Source organism: Cygnus olor, chromosome Z, assembly GCF_009769625.2.
Source record: "Cygnus olor isolate bCygOlo1 chromosome Z, bCygOlo1.pri.v2, whole genome shotgun sequence".
Lineage (NCBI taxonomy): Eukaryota > Metazoa > Chordata > Aves > Anseriformes > Anatidae > Cygnus > Cygnus olor.
The window spans coordinates 23746761-23770275 of NC_049198.1; the positions used below are offsets into that span (position 1 = coordinate 23746761).

Here is a 23515-nt window from a genome sequence, read left to right on the forward strand (position 1 = left end):
GGTTTGCCCGGTGCTTATAAGCCATTAAGCTGTTTGGTCTGGGCCGGTGAAAACGGGTGGACTCAGTCATGCAAAGTAGCAGTTGTCTGTCTGCCACCTGCTTCCACTGAAGCTCTCTGGGTATGCATTCTTTCAACTCCAATCTTCTCTGGGTGTTCAAAGGGGTAAGAGGAAGGAGTAACACAAGGGAAGAGAATATAGGGGACAGATGTACTATGAACATGCTGCTTTGGGAAACTACGGTAAAAAACACTTCAAGTAAACCACTGATAGGTTTACTTCAGCTTCATGCTCTTACAGGCTGTTTGTGTTTGGTACTGGTTCAGTTTGATACCCCAGATGTGAAGGGGTCCTTATCCCTGTTTTTCTCCACAAAGACATGTGATGGCCCTATGTGCTTGTCCTTACTGGCTGATGAGTGCTTGGTTTAGAAAGGTGCAGTGGTACAATGTGTTATACTTATGAGCAAGCAAGACTCCCTGTCATTTTTGTGAGTGACTCTTTCCATGGCAAAACGTCATCAAGAATTGAAGTGTTTGGGGAAGAAGTGAAACAAAATTTTTTTTGTGCTGATTAGTTGACTGTTTCTCAACTGCAGTCTAACCTAGTGTGGAGATGCAGCATAACAAGCTTTCATCCCTAAATTAGATCTCGACTTTTCTCTGTAAAGCAGTATTCTACACATCCTGCTAAACTGTCCTCCACGAAACCCTTAAATTTGAGCTTTACAGAGGGTCTGGGTGTTGTGTGGTTTTGTCTTCTCTTGGTTTTCCCCTCTTATCAAGAAACCTGCACTGTATTTTATGCCTAAGAACATTCTTAGACCATTCTGTCAGTTTGCTTGTTTTCTTCTAAAAATGTAAAATTTTCTTCCCAGGCTTCCCATACTTAGCATTTTGTTAATCATGGAGGAGGGGCATTATGTGCTAGGCTTGTGGGGGCTGAAGCATTACGTCCACTCTGGCCGTGCTAACCTTATCTGTGATGGATGCATAAAACGTGCCACAGTGTCCTGTGGCAATGGGAGATCATAACTGAGAGTCTAGATATGTAATTACTCACTGCATTGGTTGTCTGCTTTTTCCTACACCACCTCTTCAAAATACACAGGCACACCCTATTTTTAATGTATTTTTGCATGCTAGCTTCTTACCTCCTTTTTTCATCCTATTTTGTTTTGTTTGAAGAGCACCATGCTAGTCAAATGGATTTTTTTTCATTTAGCAAAACCAGACAAGTGGCATTTTTGCTTGCTTTCTGACAATGAACTTATTGTACAGTTGAAAAAAAAAATCTCTGCTTCATCTGCTAAGGGTAGTGTATCTGGGCTGTTCTGTTATTCTGTTTCTCATAGACAAGCTAAGCCTTTTTTTTTTTTTTTCTTAATCTGGAAGTAAAATATGAACTTTGCTAATGCACTTCCTCAGTCTTCTTCACTGAAATCAGCTGCATACCTGGAGTCATGTGTAGGCTGTACAGCAACACAAGCTGCTAAGCATTTAGATAGGTATCAATATTTTCTCAGACTCGTGGTGTTGCACACAAGGGATTTGTTGCCCAAATTATCCAAGCAGTATAGAATAGAGTATATGTAGGTCAGTGGTTAAGTAGTCAAATAACCTGTTTTAAAACTAGTCAATGAATACCAAGTGTTCTGGTTTCTTTGGGAGTGGCTCAGGACAGCATTTGTAAACAGATGAGCCTCGCCTTTATTTTTCTGTGGTACTAGAATCAAGGGAACTAATTGCCCTTTTTAGAACTGGGTTCCAGTACCTTGCAATTTTAGGGTTTAGACTTCTCCTAAATGCCTTGAGGCCTCCTCCACTCCCAACCAGTCACAAATAAAGGCTTCAGTATTTTCTGTCTGAATATAGTAACTTTGTCTCCACAAAAATTTTCTAGGTTAGGGAGTCTCAAATGTCCTTACAGATTTATTTTGAAGGTGTAGTGCATTGCAAGCTGAGTTCAACTTCAGTCTTGAGGTAGCTGAGCTGATGTTTTGGATGAAATCTCTAATCACCTGTTACATCTGTGGGCCTGAGATACTCAAGCTGTGTAATAGCTTCACTTGATAGACCTAACTACATTTTCTCTCAAGGGAAAGGTGACTGCAGTTTGACCTATTTTGTGTCTCTCTGCCTTGCAGCCTGGCGCTATGTAGGAGCAACAGGAGGTTTCCTTTTCATTGCTATTCAGCTCATCCTGCTTGTTGAGTTTGCACACAAATGGAACAAAAACTGGTATGTGTTGGGCAAGTAATTATTTGCGTAATATTCTGATGGACTCCCGAAAAACACATTTCTTGGAACAAAGGAACACAGCATTTAAAAGTAGTGTGGATGTAATCTCTGAAAGATACTTTAAAGTTGATGTTAAGATCTGTGCATCTTTTTTTTTAATCCACTGTCCTCCTTCCCAGGTGGAGGTATTTCCTCCTTATTCTATTCTGAACCTCAGTTTAACCTTTCTTAACCTCAGTTGTTCGGCTTCTAGTAAGTAGTAGCGTGTTGGGATGCAAACATCTCTTATTTTAAGCTGTTCCAGTTTCGGATGAAAACACAGCTGGCAAGAAACAGAGTGGTGCAAGAGAATAAAACTGGATTTGCAAAATGTAACAATGAAACTGCCTGTATGCAGTGGTACAAACTGATAAATCCTGTTTTTTTGATGTCAGCTTAATGCACATCAAATGACTTATTTATTTATTTGTGGTCATGAGAACTGCTACTTTCTCTCTAACTTGTTTGTTTTCATCTAAACATGCAAGATTCCATCATCAACCCACATATATCATGTTTTGGCATTGACTTAATTTGTTTGATATTATCGCCCTAGCCCTTAGCCTCTCATCATGCATTAAAGTATTGAAATTGTTCTCCCACATACACACAGGAACTCCTGCCTCCCCATACAACTTGTCCTGTCTCTCATTTCTTAACCCTACAGCCTTTGTAGCCTTCTCTTTTTTCAGTTAGCATGCTGACTGTTAGGAAAGGTATCAGCAAGCCTTTGGGCTTTTTTAGATACCCATTTTCATGTAGGAAGTGGTGAGATCTCCTTATATGACAAACATGTGGATGAAAACTTTCCAGCAGCAGCATATAACATTGTCTCTACAATAGATGTTCTTTTCAAACAAGTCATGTTTTCACAGAAAAAACACTAATGCTAAGGAACATTTCTTTCAGTTTCATGGGAGAAACCTTGCAAGGACCTGTGTTAGTGTAGTGATACACATGTGCTTCAGGAACATAAGCACTGTTTTTTGTGTTTGATATAAACTATTCAACTATTAGAACTTTATTTTTTAGGAAAGGGAGATAAAGATAAGGTGCTTGTCTCTGTCTCCCCAGGACTGCAGGTGCAAACCACAAGCAGATGTGGAACGGTTTGCTCGCCCTGGTCACTCTCGTCTTGTACTCTGTTGCTGTGGCAGCCCTGGTCCTCATGGCTCTCTTCTACACACGCTCAGAGGGCTGCATGTACAACAAGGTCCTGATCGGTGTCAATGGTGGCCTGTGCCTCTTCGTGTCGCTGGTAGCCATATCGCCCTGTGTCCAGAATCGTGAGTCTGCTGACCTCTTTTCCTGCTGGTTTTCGGGTGCTGCCATGGTTGTGTGCCTTGAAGCATGAGCCATGTTCTGGGCAGAAAGGCTCGTGATAGTTCAGAGCTAGTGCTGCTCTTGTCCCTGTCCCCTTATCTACACTATGAAGTGCTGTTGCTGATCAAGTTGTCTGCTAGGTGTGAGATGTTTTGGGTGTGCCATCAGGCACTTATACTGTAAAGAACACTCAAATGCTGATGTCTGGTAATGTGTTGAGGAGTTTACACAACTCCTGCAGCAATAACAGTTGAGGCAAAGGCTGTAAAACCCTTTTACCTCTGTTTTAGCATTGCTTTTTGGCTGCTTCTGATTTACCATCTGTAAAGCTTGGGTCCGAAGCAGCTGACAGCAGTATTTCATGCTTCTCTGGTATGTTTTATGCATGTTGTTAGTATCTTGCATACATTGGACCTGGAAATAGTAACTTGAGTGGCTCCAAAACAAATATTATGGGCGAATAAAAAGATTATGGCAGTCTGTCAATAGCTTTTGGAAAGCTGGTTCTTTTGGCAAGAGCAGAGGGGTGATTCTTTTCTTATGTGGGAATCTTTAATGCCTTTCTAAAACAGTCAGTAGAACTAAAGGGCAGGCTCCTTTCTCTTTACCTGCCAGAGGAAACATATCTGAACTGCCTCAAAGACTTATGAACTGCTTTAAGTAAAATGTAAAAGGTACTAGTGTGCATTTCTTTAAGGGATATGAATTTATTTTTCAGTTTATTAAAATATCCACAAAAATAATCTCTTGTCCTCTTTCTTCTAAAGGCCAGCCCCATTCTGGTTTGCTGCAGTCAGGAGTTATCAGCTGCTATGTCATGTACCTCACTTTCTCAGCATTATCCAGCAAGCCACCAGAAACCAGTAAGTTACCTTCTGCTTTATGTAAATCCTTTGAGACACGCTACGTATTAAAAGCAAGAAGGCCTTTAGCAAACCTTAGCAGTGAGGAATTTAGGAGTGCTGGTTTTGATCTTCTCTGGCCTGTGCAAAAGAAGTTGCAGATAATAAATTTTTGCAGCATTTGAGAGACTGTGCAATGGATGCTCTCCCTTGTACCTTAAACGCTTTGGTCTAGGGGAGCTGTGACTCACCGTGTGTGGGTTGCACCTCTTGCACCAGAGTCATTCTAGTTTGTTTACTACTGATAAGTTTCCCAGAGCCCTGCATTCTGTCTCTTTGTATGGCAAGTGTATGTGCTCATACAATAGGACACGACTAAATACATAACATGTTTGGTCACATGATGGAAATAGAGTTGGGACAAATGGAAGTGGCTGTTACATGCCTCTGGAAGAGGCTGGTTGACCAGCTCTATCCAGAAGGTTACTAGGTCCACCACCATTAGTAGGTACCTTGCACCCAGGTAACTTTGTTCTCTTCTTGCTCTGTTGGCCATCAGAATGGTTGCTAAAATCACTTGTTTTCTCCTATGATTGTTGTGCTAAGTAGCCTTAGCTCTAGGCTCCTCTAGACTCTTGATGGAACAAAAACTTGACTATTGCTCATCTTTCATTTTGAAAGGAAGCATTCTGAGAAAAGACCTGGAGTTACGCTGCGGTTTTTTGAGGTGACGCTGTTCTTCAGCAGAGTTCCCATACTCCACACATTCTAACAGTTCACATAGCAAACCAGAAGTAGGGAACTTCCCTAATATCTTAAGTCCCATGTGGTGCAAAAACACATCAAGACTTTACACGTGCAAATCAGTTGGTTTCCTTTTCCCGTTTAATCATTATATTCACCTATTTGGACAGGGAACATGCTTTTCACTTACAGAAGACCTCTCTTATTTCAGATCAGTAATGAAAAAAGACCTTCGTTACTATTGCTGAGCTTTTAGTGTTGAAAAGCTGAAGCAACAATAAGTAGAAGTACATTGGCAGGAAGGAGAAGTCTTATAGACACTTGCCCAGAAGAAAAGGGAGAGAGAGGGGAAGAATCTCTCTCTCACATTTGTCTGTGTGAACATTGACACATACGCAAATGTATTCCAGAGCTAAGAACAAAAAACAGACTGTTTTGGTGGAAGATTTACTTATGTAACATAAGCAGCAGTTTCAAATGAATATAGAAACTCATTTAGATGACATCTGAATTACTCATGAGATTTGACACAGTCTAGAAGAAAATGGGGGAGAAAGTGATGTATGATATTAAATCATTGGTTTTGTGTTATTTCATACTTGTGACAATCAAAGCTTTCAGTAGTTAAGTGAATGCTCTGATTCTTCTGGTATGTATTGCAACTGTGATTATTGCCTTTGGCAGAGTTTGCGTCAAGCATGTTGTCTCAGGCTCCCTGAATTGACTGTTCCTAATTGTCTTTGCTCCTCTCTTCATGATACTGACTTTTGTAATAGCTCGAGTACTCTTTACTGTGGCACATGCTGGAGCTGACACTTACTAAGGTGTCCCATACCGTGTCACTCAGATTTGCCATACACTACCTGGTTTGACTCATGCCTCAAGCAGGGACCTCCAAGTAAGCTGTCTCACAAACTAGGCCCAAAGGAAATGTAAGCTACAAATACTTATTTGCAATATCTAAAAAGCATAGTTGCAAAAGGCCTTTCGAAGGAAAAGGCAAACAAAAGGAAATGGCCGTTGAACCTGTGCTTATCGCAGTGTGCCTTTGATTTTTGATGCCAGACTTAGCTAAAAGGCCTGCCAAACAGCGGCCTGCCCAGCTGCTGTATCCCTTAATGGGACATAGTTGGGGGATTCTGCGTGTCTCTTGCCAAAGTGTTCCCTAAAGGCTTGTCTTCCCTTCTTTGCTCCTGGCATTATGTTGTCCCTGTCGTCTGCTGATAACGCTGTTTATGCAGTCCTACATAGAACCAGGTCAGGGGACTGATTTCAAGTTTATTTTTAACCTGGGTGTAGTCTTAGCTGTATTTTGCCCTCTGGCCCTCCAAACAGTTATGCTGCCCCAATGGGGATACAGTGGAAGGAAAGAGGCAATGGGAATACAGTTTGCTTTGAGCAGTGTTGGCATGAAAATCTCTTGATTTGAGATAAGGTGCAGCTGGAATAAGCTCCTTTGGGGTGATGCTAGGCTACTACTCTGCTTTGGATCAAAGCAGACACCAAAAGGTCAGACACATCTTGGAACATCGAGGACTAAATTGGTTTCATTTCAGGAACCTAGAAGTAGTATTTGCTTAAAGGTTGAAGTAAAATTTTGTCTGCAACCAAACTCGTTGTGTTTGGTCTTCTGTATATCTGAGAACAGGACAGCTACATGCTACGTCTTTTCTCTGACTGTTAATTTCATAGCTGTCCTCAAAGCACACCTGCAGTCAAAGAAATTTATAATCTCAGGTGCATACTATCTCAGTTTTATATGGCTTTGTAGTCTTGCATGAAGGGCTGGGAAACTTCCAGATTTTTATTTCTTAGTTCACAAGACAGTGTTTTTCCTTGTTTGTCAGCTCTAGTCATGTAAGAAGCTCTAGTACCCTACTAAGTTGCAGTGTTTTCCCCAAAACACAGAATCTGCTAGGTCAGATTTATAGAATTTATTCTGTATGACTTTTAGAAAAGGTAGATGGAAACACCTGAAATGTATCTACCCAGTGTCTGAAGTAATAAAAATATTTCCCTGAAAATCTTTACTCTGAACATTCCTTTGAAATGCACTGAAATGAGCATTGGTAACAGTTATTTTCATTTCATTTTTGTTCTGTGAAGTCCTGGATGAAAACAATCAGAACATCACAATCTGTGTTCCTGAATTTAGCCAAGGCCTGCATGGAGATGAAAACCTGGTTACGGGTCTGGGTACTACCATTCTCTTTGGCTGCATTTTATACTCTTGGTAAGTCTGGGGGTCTGCACTTAACCTTGCTGCAAATTCAATGTCATCTAACTAATGAAGGCTTATAGCAGTTCTCAAGCAAAGTAGTGGTGAGAAATAGAACTGAGCTGGAAGGTTCCTGTTCTCCTTAATTTTAGAATGGTTGGATGCTCTGGACAAAAATGTCGAACAAGATAATATAACTCCTGAAACAAATATTTCATTGAATTAAAACCAAATAGAGCAATTTACATCTAAAGGTGGAGGGAGAAAGTTTCCAGCTGTCCATGAAGGCAAACATTCTGAAGGAGCTTTGATTCTGCATTTAATCTTCTCTTTAAGAATAACTTCGTGCAGTTAGCTCCATCTAAAAAAGGTATCTGAGGTTTCTGTAGTGTCTGGGCAGAGGACACTATCACTTTTTCTGCTGTCTTTGAGACAAGAACATCAACAACAACAACAAAAAACCTGCTTGGGAGGGATTATGCCTTCCTTTGAACAAGTGATGAATGCAGGACTGCTGTAAGGATTTAACAAAAATGTCTTGCTCTAAAATCTGTTCATGCCTATACAGTTACATTGCTCGCTGTGTGTTATTGCAGCTTGTATCAATGAATTAAGCCATACACCAGGGGAGAAAACAATTGCTGATCATAAAAACATGATGTATCACTGTTACGACTGTGTGGGTTGTCAGGAAACAGTACTGCCTGTACTGCAGGTATTTGAGCAGGTTCTGCTTTGAGTCCACTTCAGAGCTGATGTACTGAGACTCTGTAATAATTCTGAAGTGAATGTGAGAGGTTTTCTGAAGAGATAGCATGATGTCTCTTCTGCCATCAAATATGGATATTTGTTCCATTTAGTTCATATATCAAATATTGGATTGGTTGCATAGATCTAGTTCACAGCAGAACAGTATTTCCGATGTAACAGGAGGGTGTTTGGGGAATGTGGATGACTTTCAGGTAGCCTGCTGGAGAAGTGCACCATTTATCTGAGGAGATGAGGGCCATCAAGGGGAATGTTCTGACCTATTGCTTACTACGGATGAGTGTGTACAGCAAAGCATAACACACATCTCTTTGTGGGTAATGGGAAATTTTCTTTACACATCCTGAGAGGGGAAGGCTGGATGGCTAAGAAATATTTCTAGTCAGAAGAAACCAGGAAGGATTCCCCCCAGACAGTTACAGTCATGCAGGAAGGTGATTTTCTGCAACTGGAACACTGACAATAGCGGTTGGTAAACTACTTCTGAAAACTGACTCCTGCCAGTGACAGGTTTCTTCTCTGGCAAAGCCTTTAGAGAAGCATTTTATGAATGCTGAGCAAAATTGATGGCTGTGAAGTTTATATAAAAGCATTGGTTATGCACAGCAGGGGAGATCTCATCTGAAATGCTAATTGGAGTGCTGAGCTGTTTGCTGGTGTCTGCTGGTGATGAATTCACCACTTTTCAGAAGTGACCTACTTTTAAGGTTGTCTGAGTTGGTCGGTGGCTTTCTGTCAGGCTGGTTTATACTTAACGCAGAAGAAACTTTTCACATGCTTAGTGCTTGATGCGTAAGCGTGGGAGTAGACTACTTATGTTTCCTGTGGTGGTGAAAAATCACCCTTCTAGGCTTATATTTATGCCAATGTTCTGACTCGGTCTTCTTTTGCTCCTAGTTTGACCTCAACAACACGTGCAAGCTCTGAGGCATTGAGGGGAATATATGCAGCACCTGAAACCGAAGTGAGTTCTTGCTTCCTCCCACATGATTTCTGTGCAGACTTCCTTGTGTGCTTTCCTTGTTGTTGTTTTCATGGCCAGGTGATCTGTAATTACGTAAAAACAAAAGGTTGTTGGCACACGTGCTACTTGCCTCTGGGTCTGGAATTGACAGAATATTTTTCCACACTGGCCTTTCTGCAGCTCTTGCTGGTTCCTTGGCAGTGCCTTTATGCAAGAGCAGCAAATTATTTCAGTACAGTTTACACAGCATTGTATAAACTTCCTGTAAATCTTCTGCTCCTCATAAGCTCACATCCTCTCATTCAAAGAAAAAATCTGCTGGACACTAAGAAGCTGTCTAGGTAAAGAAGTTCTTGAACACGTTAGATCCTGATTGCTTTTGGTTTTGCAACAACATAACAAGCACTTACGATCCCAAGATCATCTTGTTTTTATTTTTGCACATAAGTATTTAATTTCTTTTTAGTTATAATTATATCTCAAATTTTATTTTTTCATCCATGTTTTCCTTCATCAACACAATTCTTCATTCTACCTGCTTGTTTATTTGGCCTAGTTATCCAAGCAATACCCAGAAATACTGGGGAAGAAAGTTTTTTGTTTTTTGTTTTTTTTTTTTTTTTGCTATGTAACAGTTAGTCCATACTTAAGCTTAGTAGTGTCACACATTGAGTGTGTGTTTTTGTGTGGGGGATGGATCTGCATTGCTAGCTCACTTTTTGCTGCTGTTACTTGCACCTGCAGTTTGATTAAGGCCTGAAAAATTGAAGTAAAAAGTTTAAGTGTTTGTGAGAATCCAAAAATGCAGAAACATATAATGAGGAACTTGCTGTTTGTGGCAGCTGGACAGGAGGAAGGAAAACGCATTTAGCTTTAGGAGCATGTCAGGGGCTGCAGGAGCTTCTCCTTGCTTCTGGAAAAAGCACACAAGCCGTGGCTTTGTAGCATCACCCTGTGGCTTCATGGCTGATATGTGCCCTGCTGCAGGAGGAGCACCAGCTCGGTGAACTGCAGGATGTGGCCCGTTTGCTGGGATGGTTCAGCTCTTCTCCTGCGACACTTGCCAATGGGGTTATTTCTGCACCATTTGGTTTTAAAGAGCAGTACAAGAGCCACTGAATGTAAATGTAAAGAAATGACTGGCAAAGAGCAACTAATTGCATTCTGATTGTTTTCTCTGTAATAAAGGGCCTTTGTCTTCCCAAACACGAATATAAACATAACTTAGCAGTTGCTTGTGGTATACAGAAAGTCTTTCAGTGTCCATGCAGAAGACAGTTAAGCGTGATGAAGGGCTAGTTGTATGTGTGCCAGCATTGCTATTAGCATCAGCATGTGTGCAAGGACTTAATTTCTGACAAATGCAACTAATTAAAAGGTTTGAGGGAACCCAGGACTTGCTTCAGAATCTTAATACAGCCAAAGGGAAACTCAGGCTAACAGTGTTAGGTGAGGCTTAGCGTAACAGTGGAAAGAGCCCTTTAATCCATTGAGATACGGAATAAGAGCTTTCCTTAAACTCTCAAGACAGTCTCTTTAAAAAAAAAAAAAAAAAAAAAGAGCTTTTTGGCTTTTCATAAATTTATGAACCCAGTGAATACATGTAATCAATCATAGGCATACAGGGTAAAAACTAGTTTGTTTCTTTTAGAAACTGTAAAGACTTAGTACGTGATTTTTGGAGTTCGTTGTCTTTATCAGATCACCAAAAAAAATAAATCCTGGAGTAGAATTTTATCAGAACAAATGATGTTGATGACACAGTATAGAACGTACTGACTCGTACAGTGGTCTGGTGCAGAAATGCACTTAGTTATATATTTATTATACTGTCTGCACCGTTATTCCATTTACATTACCAATCAACACAAGGAGCGTCTGACCCTTCAGCAATTTCAGCTTTCCCTTTTCAATCAGTTAAAAACTGATAATTTAAGTGAAACAGTAAAAACCACTCTCTGCTTGTACTCATTCTGGCTCCATTTCAGCAAAACCTTGCAAAGATAAATACATTTCAGACTTATGTGTTTATTACTCTGATTCCCAACCCATGCAGCAGGGTTTTGCAAGTTCCTTGTATCTTTGTTTCAGTGGAGTATTTATTTAAAGAGCACTTAGATGCAATTCTGAAGAGGTTAGTCCCCTGTGAATTACTAATTTGCAACCACTTTATTATAGCTTTTCCACGATTTTATCATAAATTGTTTGAACTGTAACACTACCAGTACTTGACCTTGAATTATATGAAATGAATAGAATAATTCTTAAAGAATGGTTAATTTGCTCCAACTCTTACTGAGCAGGTTTTTCCAAAGCTTAGAAACTGCTGTTATGAACAATTTGGCAAATCCTAATTTGAGGTTTGTGCTAGTTGGAAATACAAACCAGACTTTGCTAAATTAGTGCCTGTAACTTAGCCATAACAAGGCCTTTCTTCACCAACTGTTCTGCTTCTTTGCTCTTGCACAGACTCTTACCCTTCCTGTTGTTTATTCCACAGGTAGCTCGTTGCTGCTTTTGCTGTGTGCCTGATGGAGATGGTAATTACATTTGCACTATACGGTTTATCTAGCCAGTGGCTTCCAGACCAAACCAAAGAGAGTTAAGGACACAGCCACAGACAAAGCTTCTTGTGTCATCTTGTTCTTTAGTGTGTCAAACTGAAGCAGCTGAAGTGCTCAAGGTTAGACTAGGGAAGAAAGTAAGAGACATAACAATACTGTTTTAAAACAACAGGCAAGTTAATAATTCCTTAAAGGGTGTCTTGTTAATGCAGCATACAAAGAGTAATCTCTGTTCTTTGTATGCTTGTGGGCGTGACCAACTATGGGATTTTTGGCTCAGCAGTGCTACAGGGACTCCAGTTGAGGAGGGAGTGTCCTGTTTGCAGATCTGGTACAATCAGGCATATCAACCTGGACTTGCCAGGAGAATATCCTACAGGTAGAGCAATATAAATAGCTCAAATACTCAAAAAGCAGCCAGTAGACCAGGAACATGATGCAGTGCAGCTTTTCAGTGGCATTACTGTTTGTTTTACTAAAGGGTTAGGTTCAAGCCCTGAGGGCAAGAAAATGGTTGAGTATTGCTCTGTATTACGCTTTGCTGAATCACACTGTAGACGTTTTGCTCTGTTCTTCATGATGCCAGCTGCTGTTTTCAGTTCTCATTAAATTTGCAAAAGTTTTCTTGTTTCCTGTCTCTTATAGCTGATGCTGAAGAGCACATTGAAAAAAGGGGAGGCCAGACCGTGATTTACGATGAGAAGAAAGGCACAGTGTACAGCTATGCTTACTTCCACTTTGTTTTCTTCCTGGCTTCACTCTATGTAATGATGACAGTAACCCATTGGTTCCAGTAAGTGCATTTCTTTTAAAGCTGAGAAATTAATGTGTATTGCATTGAGAGGAGATATCTGAACGGGAATGCCTGCCATTAGTGTGTCTCCTCTTGTAAGTAAGAAGCTGGGAGAGAGGATGCAAGTCTCTCCTGGGGTATTTTTGTGTAAGGCCTTGCTCTACAAAGAGTAGCTCTCCTCTACTTCATGGCTGGGATAACCTAGTTGAAGTCTGTGACCCACCTGGAAAAAACAGGGGATGCTACAATTTGAGATATGAATGGTGAATTTATTGCATGTTTTTTTCCCTTAACAGCTATGAAAGTGCTCAAATTGAAAAATTCTTCACTGGAACCTGGTCGATCTTCTGGATTAAGATGGTCTCCTGTTGGGTTTGTGTCTTTCTATATTTATGGACTCTTATTGCTCCACTGTGTTGCCCAACCAGACAGTTCTCAGTATGAACACTCAGAAGATCCTACTGCATATTTACTTTTTTTTTCCTGTTACAAATAAAGTACAGCAGTCACTTTGTAATGAGGAGAAACCTATTGCCCAGTTACCATAATATACCAGGTATTAACTTTTTAGTCAGACTAAAATGACTGAAGACATTTTTTAACCTATTTTAATTGTCAGGAACAAGTGTTGCCCAAGGGGATAAATCTGTTCCAAAACTTTGTAACACTCGTGTATAGTATAGGAAATGTGGTTGTTGCATAAACTGGAATAGGCAAAATACTTTTCAAATAACTGACAATCTTTCTTTTACTTCATTGGCAAGAACAGAAAAAAAATACAGTGCAGATGTATCTTTTTCCTGTGAATGTTGAATATCTTCTAGCAAAATGCATTCCTTTTTATACTCTTTTATTCACCGTGTCTTTAGCAATGATTATTTGGATTGCTGTTTTGTATAGCCTATAATTCTTGTATGTAGCAACCAGATAATTTTTTCCAGAAAGATACCTAAATACTTCTGTAGAAATAGAGAATATGCAAGAATTTGACTGCCAAAGCATCTTCTAAAAATTTTTAAAATGTTAAATATATTTTAAGTTATTGTATACCTAGACTGAGAAAGGAATGTACCATTGATAATAGAGTATTTATCCTATTTTAACTTAAACAGGCACCTAAATATTTTAAGTAATTCAGAATTGGTCTAGTTGTTAACAAAAGGAGAGTTTTACACACAGATTCTTAAACGATACTTTGCCAGATTAAGATTAGTAACTGTAAAGTTCGTGTACTGTAGGGGGATTTAATATGGTACATTCTTTATTCAGAATGTTTGCTGTTGATAAAATGCTATTTACCGGAGCGCTGCCAGTTTCTGTTAGCTGAGCACTCCCTTTTAAAGTCACTTTTCTACCCTGCTGTCTCAGCCTGTTCCTAAAAATCTCCCAGGGTCTTCAGTTCTGTTTCTATTGCTAATTTGATAATATTTAAAATGCAGTGGTAGTCAGAAAAAGGACTATAGTATATCGTCTTCCTTTTCTGCCTGTGCGTTGGTTGGAAGGTGTTCTTCCTAACTGCTATAATTTTATACCCTCTGTTGATGTTTGTTTTGCTGTTGGAATAGGAGATAGACAACTGACTAATTCATGGAGACTGAACTTCTTTTGGAGAACTCCTATTCCAGACAGCAGGGTAAGCAGTCAGGAAAGCAAAACCAGAAAACACAAGTGTGACAGTAGCTGCCTTAGTGCAATTGACTGACTTGACAATATTAAGCCCTATCATATCGCTTTTGTTTGCTTCAAGCAGATGACTTGGTGGTAGAACAACAGCTCAGCTGCTCTAAGTGCTGAATAAGTTCGAACCCACTTCAGTTATCTACATTCCAGTGGGAAAAATTTATGACTTACATTAGTCCCAGAGTCTTTCTCTTCTCTCTCTCTCTGTGTATATATATACATACAATGTGAAATGTGCAGGATATAAACAAAATCAACCAATTTAGCAGGGTTTTTTTGTTGGTTCTTTTTTTTTTTTTAATATGGTTGAGCCTTAAATCCTCACTCAACGCTTTCTACAAAACAAAAGCACAACATAGAGGTCAAAGAGATGGCCAAAGTATTTGCATGCCTTATTTGTTCTGTTGCAATAACTGATAGCTAAGGCACACATGATGAGTAATCCTAAAATGCAACAAATCTCAGCTCTGCTCCTGTTTTCTTTGACACTTTTAGCTGACGTCTTGCTGTGGTATCCTAAGGCTTCTGTCCTGCTTGGAACTTGCTAGGAATGTGATCCTCCCAACTCCAAGCACTCTTACCTTGAGCAAAATCCACAGGTCCGCAGTTCTGCATACTTATATTACCTACCCCAGTGATCAGGACCCTCAAAATACCTCTAGTATGAAGTCTGAGGAAAGGAGTCTGCTTAGAGGTGAACCCCTTGCTCTTCTCCTTATTTTCACCTAGGGGGAAAAAAATCAGTTGAAGCTCATCTTTGATGTTGAGTTAGAAGCGCAACCAATAGCTCTGGAGATGGTGGCAGGTTTATGTCATTCTTTTTGTCATAAGCATTTTGCTTATGCTCTGAGATCCTGGTCTCATCAAGAGCTCTGCTAGCATGGGGTCCATCAGTATCCCCTCGTGCATTTGGAGTCTAGCCATGTAGATCCTGCTGCAGCAGGAAGGCCTTTGTTAATGCATTCGCTATCAGGACGCGTTTATCTGCCCCATCTCCAAGATAAGAGCTCATGGGCTGTGCAGTGATGAGGAACAGTTGTCTCACATAACTGGCAGCAGTTATCTGACAAACAGTCTTGATCCAGAGCTACAACTGTGAGCTGCAACTGAGACAGCCCAGCTCCTTGCCTCTCGCGTGGTGAATGTGAATGCTGATCCCTAACGTATAGAGGCTCCTAGGGGTGGCCTTCTCGTGTCACGTATGCTGTGGTATGAGAAGCCAAGCGTATTTTATTAAAATTAACATTGTTTTTTGTAACAGAACAATCTGGGAAAGGAGCTCCGCAGAAGAAGGCATGTACGACATCTTATTTGTTTACAAAAATGTTTATTTTTGGTAGGTAGCATCTTCCTACACAAAAACTCAAGGTACCTCCTTGTGCTCATTTTTTGTAGTTTGTATTTAGGGAAATAGGTTTTGCACAGAGGAAACAGGGTTGTTAGAGGAAAATCCGCAGTGAGGCCTGAGTCTGTTCTTCTTGCACAGCACTTGTCTTGCTGAGTTGTTCCTTCATCCTTCCCTTCCACCAGCTACTGACTTTAGATCTCTGCAGGTATGCACAGTGTTGGAATTCGGCAGTGCCTGACTATGCTGCCTCCTATGCTTCTGAGCAAACACTGTGGGAAATGACCCAGACAATAATTATAAAGACCTGTCTGTCCATGCTGAGACCCCAAGGTACAGCTGTGGGTCTCCAGGTCTTTCTTAGGAATTGATAATCGCTAGCACCTTGGTGCACAAAGCCTCTAGCTCCTCAGTGAGGCACGGGCTCCTGATGGCCTCGCAAATCCTACAGCCTTAGCATTTGTTGTGAAATCTGTACTGTGAACTTCCCACATGCAACTGCTTTACACAAATCATGGGCTAGTGTCTAAGATTCCAATGCCCAAAACATACATTGTGAACAGTTGACAAAAATGGGCTTTTTATAATCTTTTTAACAAGTGCCTTTGGACCTACTGCCGTGAGAGCTAGTAATTCAGGTGGCACTGGAACTGGAAAACTTGGGCTGAGCCTGTGACTCGGTGCTGCTGCCTTGTACATGACACCGGTGCGTACAAGGTGTGGTGATGACCTGTGGTGCATGTGGAAGACCGAACAATTGTGCTTGGCAAACCACTGGAGTGGGACTGATTTCAGATGTTACAGTGCAGTGGAAGACGAACTGGGAAAACTCAGACAGCCTGATGATTTTGTAAGTAAATGAGTAGCTGCTGCTGACACTTACACTGTAAGCTGTCGGACTTTCTACCCCCGTACTGAAAGGGCAGGTTGTTCTGCTCGAGGCAGTGCGGTGTCTCCTGCACCGACACATGCCCTGCGCCGTGGCTGTACTTTGAGTTTGTTCCCAGAAATAAGACAGCAGTGCAGCACTTCTGGCTCCTGCTATTTTCGAACTGTGTGAAGTGAGGAAACTGCTGTTCTAAAGACAGGAAGACCAGAGAACATGTCCTGTGCTACGTTTCCTCTAGTTGAGCTCGAATGTAAACTAATGCCATTGTTTAGGGGACTTTTGGAGGAATGGTCCATGTTGGCAGAAGTTAGTTCTGCTGGGAAAATGGGGTAACATATTGGCATTTTCCTACTTTTTCAAATTTGCCAGCAGAAGGAAGGCTACGTCGAACCTCGTTGCTGCACTGCTGCCTGAGGCTGGGACAGTTTTACTTGTGAGGGCAACCTGGAGCTGAAATTGCGACTGGTTCTTGTTGGGGATAAAATCAGTGGGATGGACTCGGAGAGCGAGTCCCTGAATCCAGACAGCCGGACTAACAAGTGAGGCCACAAAGCCTTACGAAAAACATGCAGAAAGCAGATGGGCACGTCTGTCTGCTGCTTGCCACCCCGCTCCTCGCAGCGTGCGGCTGGATGCTCTGTGAGGAGCGGCACTGTGATCGCAGATCAGAGCTCTGCGTTTCTGATGCTTCTCGCTCTGTCCCTCAGGCGTTTCCTTTGGGGATCGAAAAGCTGATACTTACCCAGCTGAGCTGGTGAATCCTGGCTAGGTTTGGGCCGCTTTTGTCTGAAACGGGTAATGGAGTGTTGCTGATGTAGGCGTAGCCCAGAGAGAGGGCTCACCCCTCGCGGAACCGTGAACGCTGCGTGTCTATTTATTTATTTATTTTGTGTTTTAGCACCTTTTCTCGAGCCTTGGAGCGCTTTGGCATTGTGAGCTATGCACGTGTAACTGCTTCACCAGCCGCTGGCGCAGCATTTTCTGGGCTGGGGCATTGCTAGGAACGGAGCAACCATTGCACTGCGGGGGGCGGGAGGGGAGCTGGCTTCTCACGATGCTCAGGCTTTGACCAATGCGCCAGGAATTTGGGGAACTCGAGATAACGCTGCCGTAACCTGGGCTAACAATCCACAGCGTCATTGGGATCTCTGAACAAACTGGTAACAAAATAATTCACTGGCTGGTTTTAAAACATGCTACGAAGAATTTATGCTATAAACCATTACGCTTTTCTCCTAAATGAGTTGGTGAAGCAAAATACTCCAAGATTGTACATATGCGGCTAAATGAGCGAGATTATCTGCAGTTAAAAAAAAAAAAAAAAAGTCTTTCCTTCAGGGCTTTGATGCAGTCTCTTCCTTGCAAGCTGCGTCCCCCCCCCATTTTATTTACCTTTCTCTCTCTGAGTCTGTTCTTTGAAGGTGCTGTAAGCCTGCTTGACTCCTGCTCTGCTGCCTGCTGCTGGGATGTGGTCGGTGCTAGAAAGGAGCTGACTTCTTTGCCAGCTTTTGTCAATACTTGCCTTTTTGTAAGAGGACAACCGGCAGTGTTGAAGCAAAGTCGAGGATCATAGTTTCGTACACGGATCAGCTTTCCTCTGTGAAAAATGCATCTTTGTTTTCCTGAGGTGGCCTGCAGGTTCTGGTGGGAGGAGAACACGTAACCAGGGCAGCAGAGCTTCACTTTGTGCTTTCAGCTTTGTAAATGGCAGTCTGAACCCAGGGTCTCGTCTGACTACAAGGGAATGCTGGGGTCAAGATGCTTAGGAAGCGTGCGCTTTTTGTGCTCTTAATAGGACACGTAGCTTGGGAACTGGTGTGTCTGTGTTTTCAACGTCCCAAAGGCAAAGTGCACGAGCCTCCCTGGGGGGAGGCAGGTACACGGCGCAGTGCCTGGAGTAGCGGCCTGGGGCTGTGGGTCAGGAGGCCATCACGTTGCCATCTCCTTTCTAAGGCCAGGAGAAGCTCTGTAGGTTTCAAAAATCCACTTGTGTTGTTTTGTTTTTTCTTTCCCCAACCCTGGTTTAGAATCATTCCACATCTGTTCAACAATACTATTTAAAAAAAAAAAAAAAAACACTTCAGATTTATTTCAAATATGAACCAGACTGGCTCCCCCCGTTTGCCAGTCTCGGATAGCTCGCACCACTGCAGCACCCAGCCGTTTGCACAGACGTCTGCAGAGCTGCAGTTGTCAGCCCTGACACGGCTCCAGCAGCCTGCAGCTGCCAGGGCCCGTGTTACTCAGAGTTGTGGGGTGCAGCACTGGGGCTGTGTCTTTGCCAAAGAAGTCTCAGTCCGAAGCCAAGGAAAATTTGGGAAAGCTATAGGAAAATAATGTGCCGTTACTCATACCTTAGCTTTATTTTGCCTCTTGCTGATACGCGTCCAGGTGCTTAGATGTCGTTGGACATCCACGCAGACTTAAAGTGAAGAAAACCAATGTTCAGAGGAAATTTTTCAACTTGTCGTATACAAGCTGAGAAGGTATTTACAAGGAACATATGGTTCATTGTCTGTTTTTATTTACCAGAAATGAGTGGTGTTTAGTCTCATGTATACCATGTTTGAAAACTGGATGCAAACTAGGGAAAATGTAAACACTTTCTTAATGGTGAAGGGTTTTTAATTAGTCCTTTTCAAGGTTCTTAATATCTCAAGGGAACTCTTTGGTGTGTATGTGTGGTTTTGTTTTATTAATCTATAGCTCAGTGAAGCCGAGGTTTGCTAGTTTATTTAACATTTTTTGTGAGTGTTGTGACCCGTATAACTGTAACGCTTTGACTTTTAAGGATTGGTAGACTTCAGAATTCTCAGAACTAAATTGTAAAACAGCGTTTGCCTTTTTAAAGCATGTTAATGGTTTTTATGGACACTTCCTTTTGTATACTGAGTGAATGTATTGTTATAGGTTTAATGTTTAATGGACCAATAAATAAAGTTTTTCTTACATTTGAAACGAAGTGCTGTGATATGTAAAATTTGAGAGGAGTTCACCTCTGGTGAGACGCGAGGCCGGCGTGCCGCAGCCCCAGGACGCCGAAGGCCAGAGCGCTGCGCTTGCAGCTGCTGCTCCGACGGCGCAGGCGGTGGGGGTGAGGAGGATCTGTGTGCCCGGCTGTGAAGATGTGGGACTGCAAGGTCTTGGCTTGCCAGAGGCCACACATGGAGCTCTGTTTTTGCTGTACAATAGTCCAGAACAATGTGGTGGTGGTGGTTCAGGAGCCGGGCTCTGCAGTTCCTGAATTTGCGGGCCACTCAGCAGTCGCTGTGCCAACACAGCAGACTCGTGAGCTCTGGCATCCCAGTGCAGGGTCCCTGAAAGGAAAACGTCTGTCTGTCGGGGCTGTGACCGGCTCTTGTGGGCAGCAGTTGAGCAAGGCAACGTGTTTTGAGTCCCGTAGCCAGTGGGGGAGAGCTTGGTTGGGGCGTGGGCTCAGAGAGCAAGCGCCGAGGTGGCAACCTGGTGCGGAAGGGTCAAGGTGCTCCCGAACACCGTGGCTGCTGCAGCCGGGGGAGCAGCTGCTCTGTGCCCACCGTGCAGCTGTGTGCAGCCTCACCTGCTTCTGCCCGCGCTGCCCCCAGACCACTCAGACAGGACACCTGCCTGCGGAAGGTGCTACAGCCAGGAAAACACAAATGCATGACAGGGAGGATACAACTTTTTGTTATGGTCTGTGCTCTTGTTCCTGAGGGAGCATGACTGCAGTTACAGCCTGTGTACAGCTAGAAGAGGGTGGGTCACAAGCCTGCGATAGCATCCTAAACCTTAAGGGTGTTCTCATGGTAGCGAGGACAGGAACCTCCTCTTTTTGAGACTGATCATTTAACCTCAGTATTTCCCACTCTATTTTTGCACTGGGCAACAACCATGGCTGGTCATTTTCTCAGGGCTACCTGTGATTTTTTTAAAACCCTCACCATGTTCTTCCCCTGCCTCTTTTTATTTATTTATTTCTCCCTAGGCTGAAGTACTGTTTACTCCTGTCCTTTTGAAAAGCAATTTTTCCATAGCCTGCAGTATCATTCTCTTCAGCTGTCCCTGGAGCTTGTCCTCTCTTCCTTCCCTAGCTCCATTTTGAAAAAGCATGAAATTTCTGCCCGTGGCAGAAATGCACGTGGTGTCCAACCTCACTGCCCATTGACTGGTATAGTCCAGTGGGACAACTTGTTTTTTTTGGGGTGGCTTTCTGTTTTCCAGTCCTTTCCTGATGATTGCCAGTGCTTGATTCAGTGTTTGTTTCTTTGTGGTTTTTGTTTGTTTAAGTTAATGATTTAGCGTCATAAGATTGTAGTACCTGTTGAGAAAGCGTGGCTCGGGGCCAGGGCAGGGACTGGGCAGCAGACCCATGCCTGGCTTTGTGTGTGTGAGTTAGAATCCTCCACTGTGGAGGATTCTGCGTTTACCTTCTTTTTTTTTTTTTTTTTCCCCACCCTTAAAGTTGCATGCACTGTGTAAGAGCTGACTGCAACTCCCTGGGGCCAGCATTTTGTTTTTACAGAATGTGATGGTGTACTCCTAAATTTCTGGGGTGGGGGGGAGGGGTAGGGAGGTCTAACAGAGGTCTTTCAGGAAGCCTCACAGAATCATTAAAGTTGGAAAAGCCCTCCAAGATCATCTGGTCCAACCATCCCCCTACCACCAATGTCACCCACTAAACCATGTCCCTAAGCACCATGTCCAACCTTGCCTTGAACACCCCCAGGGACGGTGACTCCACCACCTCCCTGGGCAACCCGTTCCAATGCCTGACTGCTCTTTCTGAGAAGAAATGTCTCCTAATTCTCAACCTGAACCTCCCCTGGGGCATCTTGAGGCCATTCCCTCTAGTCCTATCACTAATTACCTGTGAGAAGAGGCCTACCCCCAGCTCCCCACACCCTCCTTTCAGGTAGCTGTAGAGAGCAATGAGGTCTCCCCTGGGCCTCCTCTTCCCCAGACTAAACAACCCCACTTCCCTCAGCCGCTCCCCACAGGACTTGTGTTCCAGGCCCTTCACCAGCTTCGTAGCCCTTCTCTGGACATGCTCCAGGGCCTCGATGTCCTTCTTGTATTGAGGGGCCCAAAGCTGAACACAGGACTCGAGGGGTGGCCTCACCAGAGCAGAGTACAAGTCCCCTAAAGGTAACTAAGTCTGGAAGAAGTTAAACTCCTCTAAAGGACATCTTCCAACCAGTGCGTAAGCTGACTTGGAAAAGCTACTGAGAAGCAGCACCCGCCTCTCTTCTAACATCCACTTTGGGCTGAATGCAAACTCTTGTCTCTGACATGGACCAGACAGGCAAAATCGCCTTTTCTTCACCAGCCTGTTTAATACTGAACCCCAAATGGCAGTAAATTCCAACTATTCCTGGGAATGTTTTAAGTATCGTTGAACATCACACACCACTCCTTAGACGTTAGGGAAAATTTGAACACAACTGAAACCCCAGAATATTTTGTCTCATTTTTATTTTCACTTTTATACAAAAAAAGTCTGACATCATCACATCAATGAGAACAAGCTGCGGTGTGCACTCTTACAACAATCATATAAGGATTTAAAATATACTGTTTTATTGTTTGCAATAGCAATGTTAGTTTGCCTTTACTTCTTAAATATCCCCAACTCCAAATTGCTGAGCCTGAAATTCTTGAAAGTCCTCTGGAATGGTGTCTGAAAAGAGGAAAATATGGAAAACTTTAGTATCTTCCAACAAAATCAAGGAACACTTACACAAATTGATTATCCAACTATGTTTTTACATAACATGCCTTCTCTTTTGTTTACACATTCAGAATGGACTGGGACTCTTTTCAGTTTTACCATATGCCACTGAAAAGCATGGACAGACTAGCAAGGCAGTGTGCGTGCTACTATGCCAGCCCACACTGGAGTACCATCAATCTTCACATTGTACTTATTCCCACCCAAACACTTTGTGGCTTCCACTCTTATATTTGTACTAATAAATGCTGACTGGAAAGGTGAAAAAGCTAACTTTAAAGGAGGCTCTAGCAAAGTGGGGATCAGGCTCTTCTCCCAAGCACCAAGTGGTAAGACAAGAGGAAATGGCCTCAAGTTGCACCAAGGGAGGTTTGGAGGCTTAGGTTGGATATTAGGAGACATTTCTTCACTGAAAGAGTTGTGCAGCATTGGAACAGGCTGCCCATGGAGGTGGTGGAGTCACCAACCCTGGAGGTCTCCAGAAAATGTGTGGATGTGGGGCTTAAGGACATGCCTTAATGGTGGACTTGGCAGTGCTAGGTTAAATGTTGGACTAGGTGTTCTTAGAGGTCTTTTCTAAACTAAATGATTCTAAGACAGAAAAAAAAGAAAAAAGGCATCTTGCTGTGCACCCCAGATACGCTCATGGCACCAGCTTCTCTATTTCTCATGTATCCTACTTCAGCTTCCCTGTGATGGTGTTCCATGCCACAGGAGCAGACAGAAACATTAACCTGAGGACCAGTAGCAAATGTTGGAAAAACTTCAAAATCGATGAAAGAAGCTGGAGATGGGTGAGTCGCTGTTGTAAGAGTGATGGCAGTTCTGACTGATGCTGAATTTGCAGTGTCCCTTTGCCAGATGACAGACCATCTCACCTGGAGAGCCACAGAACCAATGGGAAAGCTAAAGCAGTACCCAAGTATGGAGTCACAGCAGTGAAGCTGAGCCACCTGATCCGGTTATTTCCACCCTGACACAGAGCAGGACTCTAAACTTAAAAAAAAAAAAAAAAAAAAAAAAAGAAAAGGAAATAACCAAGTAAACACAAAATTTAGGAAAAAAGTGGCAAATCCTCTGCTTTTTTTCAGCTGTTGGTTTGATAACTTCTTTTCTGAGGCTCAATTCTTTTCAATCTTTTTCTGCAACTATAAGAACTTATCCAAAAAGTCCAGGGATGATTGGGAACTCCGGAGGCTTCCCTGAGTGGTTTTATTGAATCACTGTGGTGCCTGCAGCAAAGCCACTGCCTGCTCACTGCCAGGAAAAGTATCTGCAACTTTAGTGGCAGCTTTGAAATGTGCTTTCTGGGAAACCACACACTGTTTGAGACTCTTATCAAGTAATCTTTAGTTGTAAGCACTGTAATCTGTCTAGAAGTTCCTGTTTTGCTGTCCCC

The 23515-nt window shown here is 42.5% G+C and overlaps 2 protein-coding genes across 2 annotated transcripts in view; one reads left to right on the forward strand and one right to left on the reverse strand.

Moving 5' to 3' along the window:
- The window catches only part of SERINC5 (serine incorporator 5), a 40488-nt gene extending 21121 nt beyond the window's left edge, over nt 1-19367 (forward strand). The window contains exons 5-12 of the mRNA XM_040540643.1: nt 2147-2240; nt 3354-3565; nt 4370-4465; nt 7295-7421; nt 9072-9138; nt 11639-11678; nt 12348-12495; nt 12792-19367. Of these exons, the coding sequence (XP_040396577.1) occupies nt 2147-2240; nt 3354-3565; nt 4370-4465; nt 7295-7421; nt 9072-9138; nt 11639-11678; nt 12348-12495; nt 12792-12939 (932 nt within the window). The 3' untranslated portion in view covers nt 12940-19367. The remainder of the gene's footprint in view (nt 1-2146; nt 2241-3353; nt 3566-4369; nt 4466-7294; nt 7422-9071; nt 9139-11638; nt 11679-12347; nt 12496-12791) is intronic.
- Nucleotides 19368-21850: 2483 nt separating this feature from the next.
- The window catches only part of THBS4 (thrombospondin 4), a 38936-nt gene continuing 37271 nt past the window's right edge, over nt 21851-23515 (reverse strand). Inside the window, exon 22 of the mRNA XM_040540644.1 lies at nt 21851-22065. Within this exon, the coding sequence (XP_040396578.1) occupies nt 22004-22065 (62 nt within the window). The 3' untranslated portion in view covers nt 21851-22003. The remainder of the gene's footprint in view (nt 22066-23515) is intronic.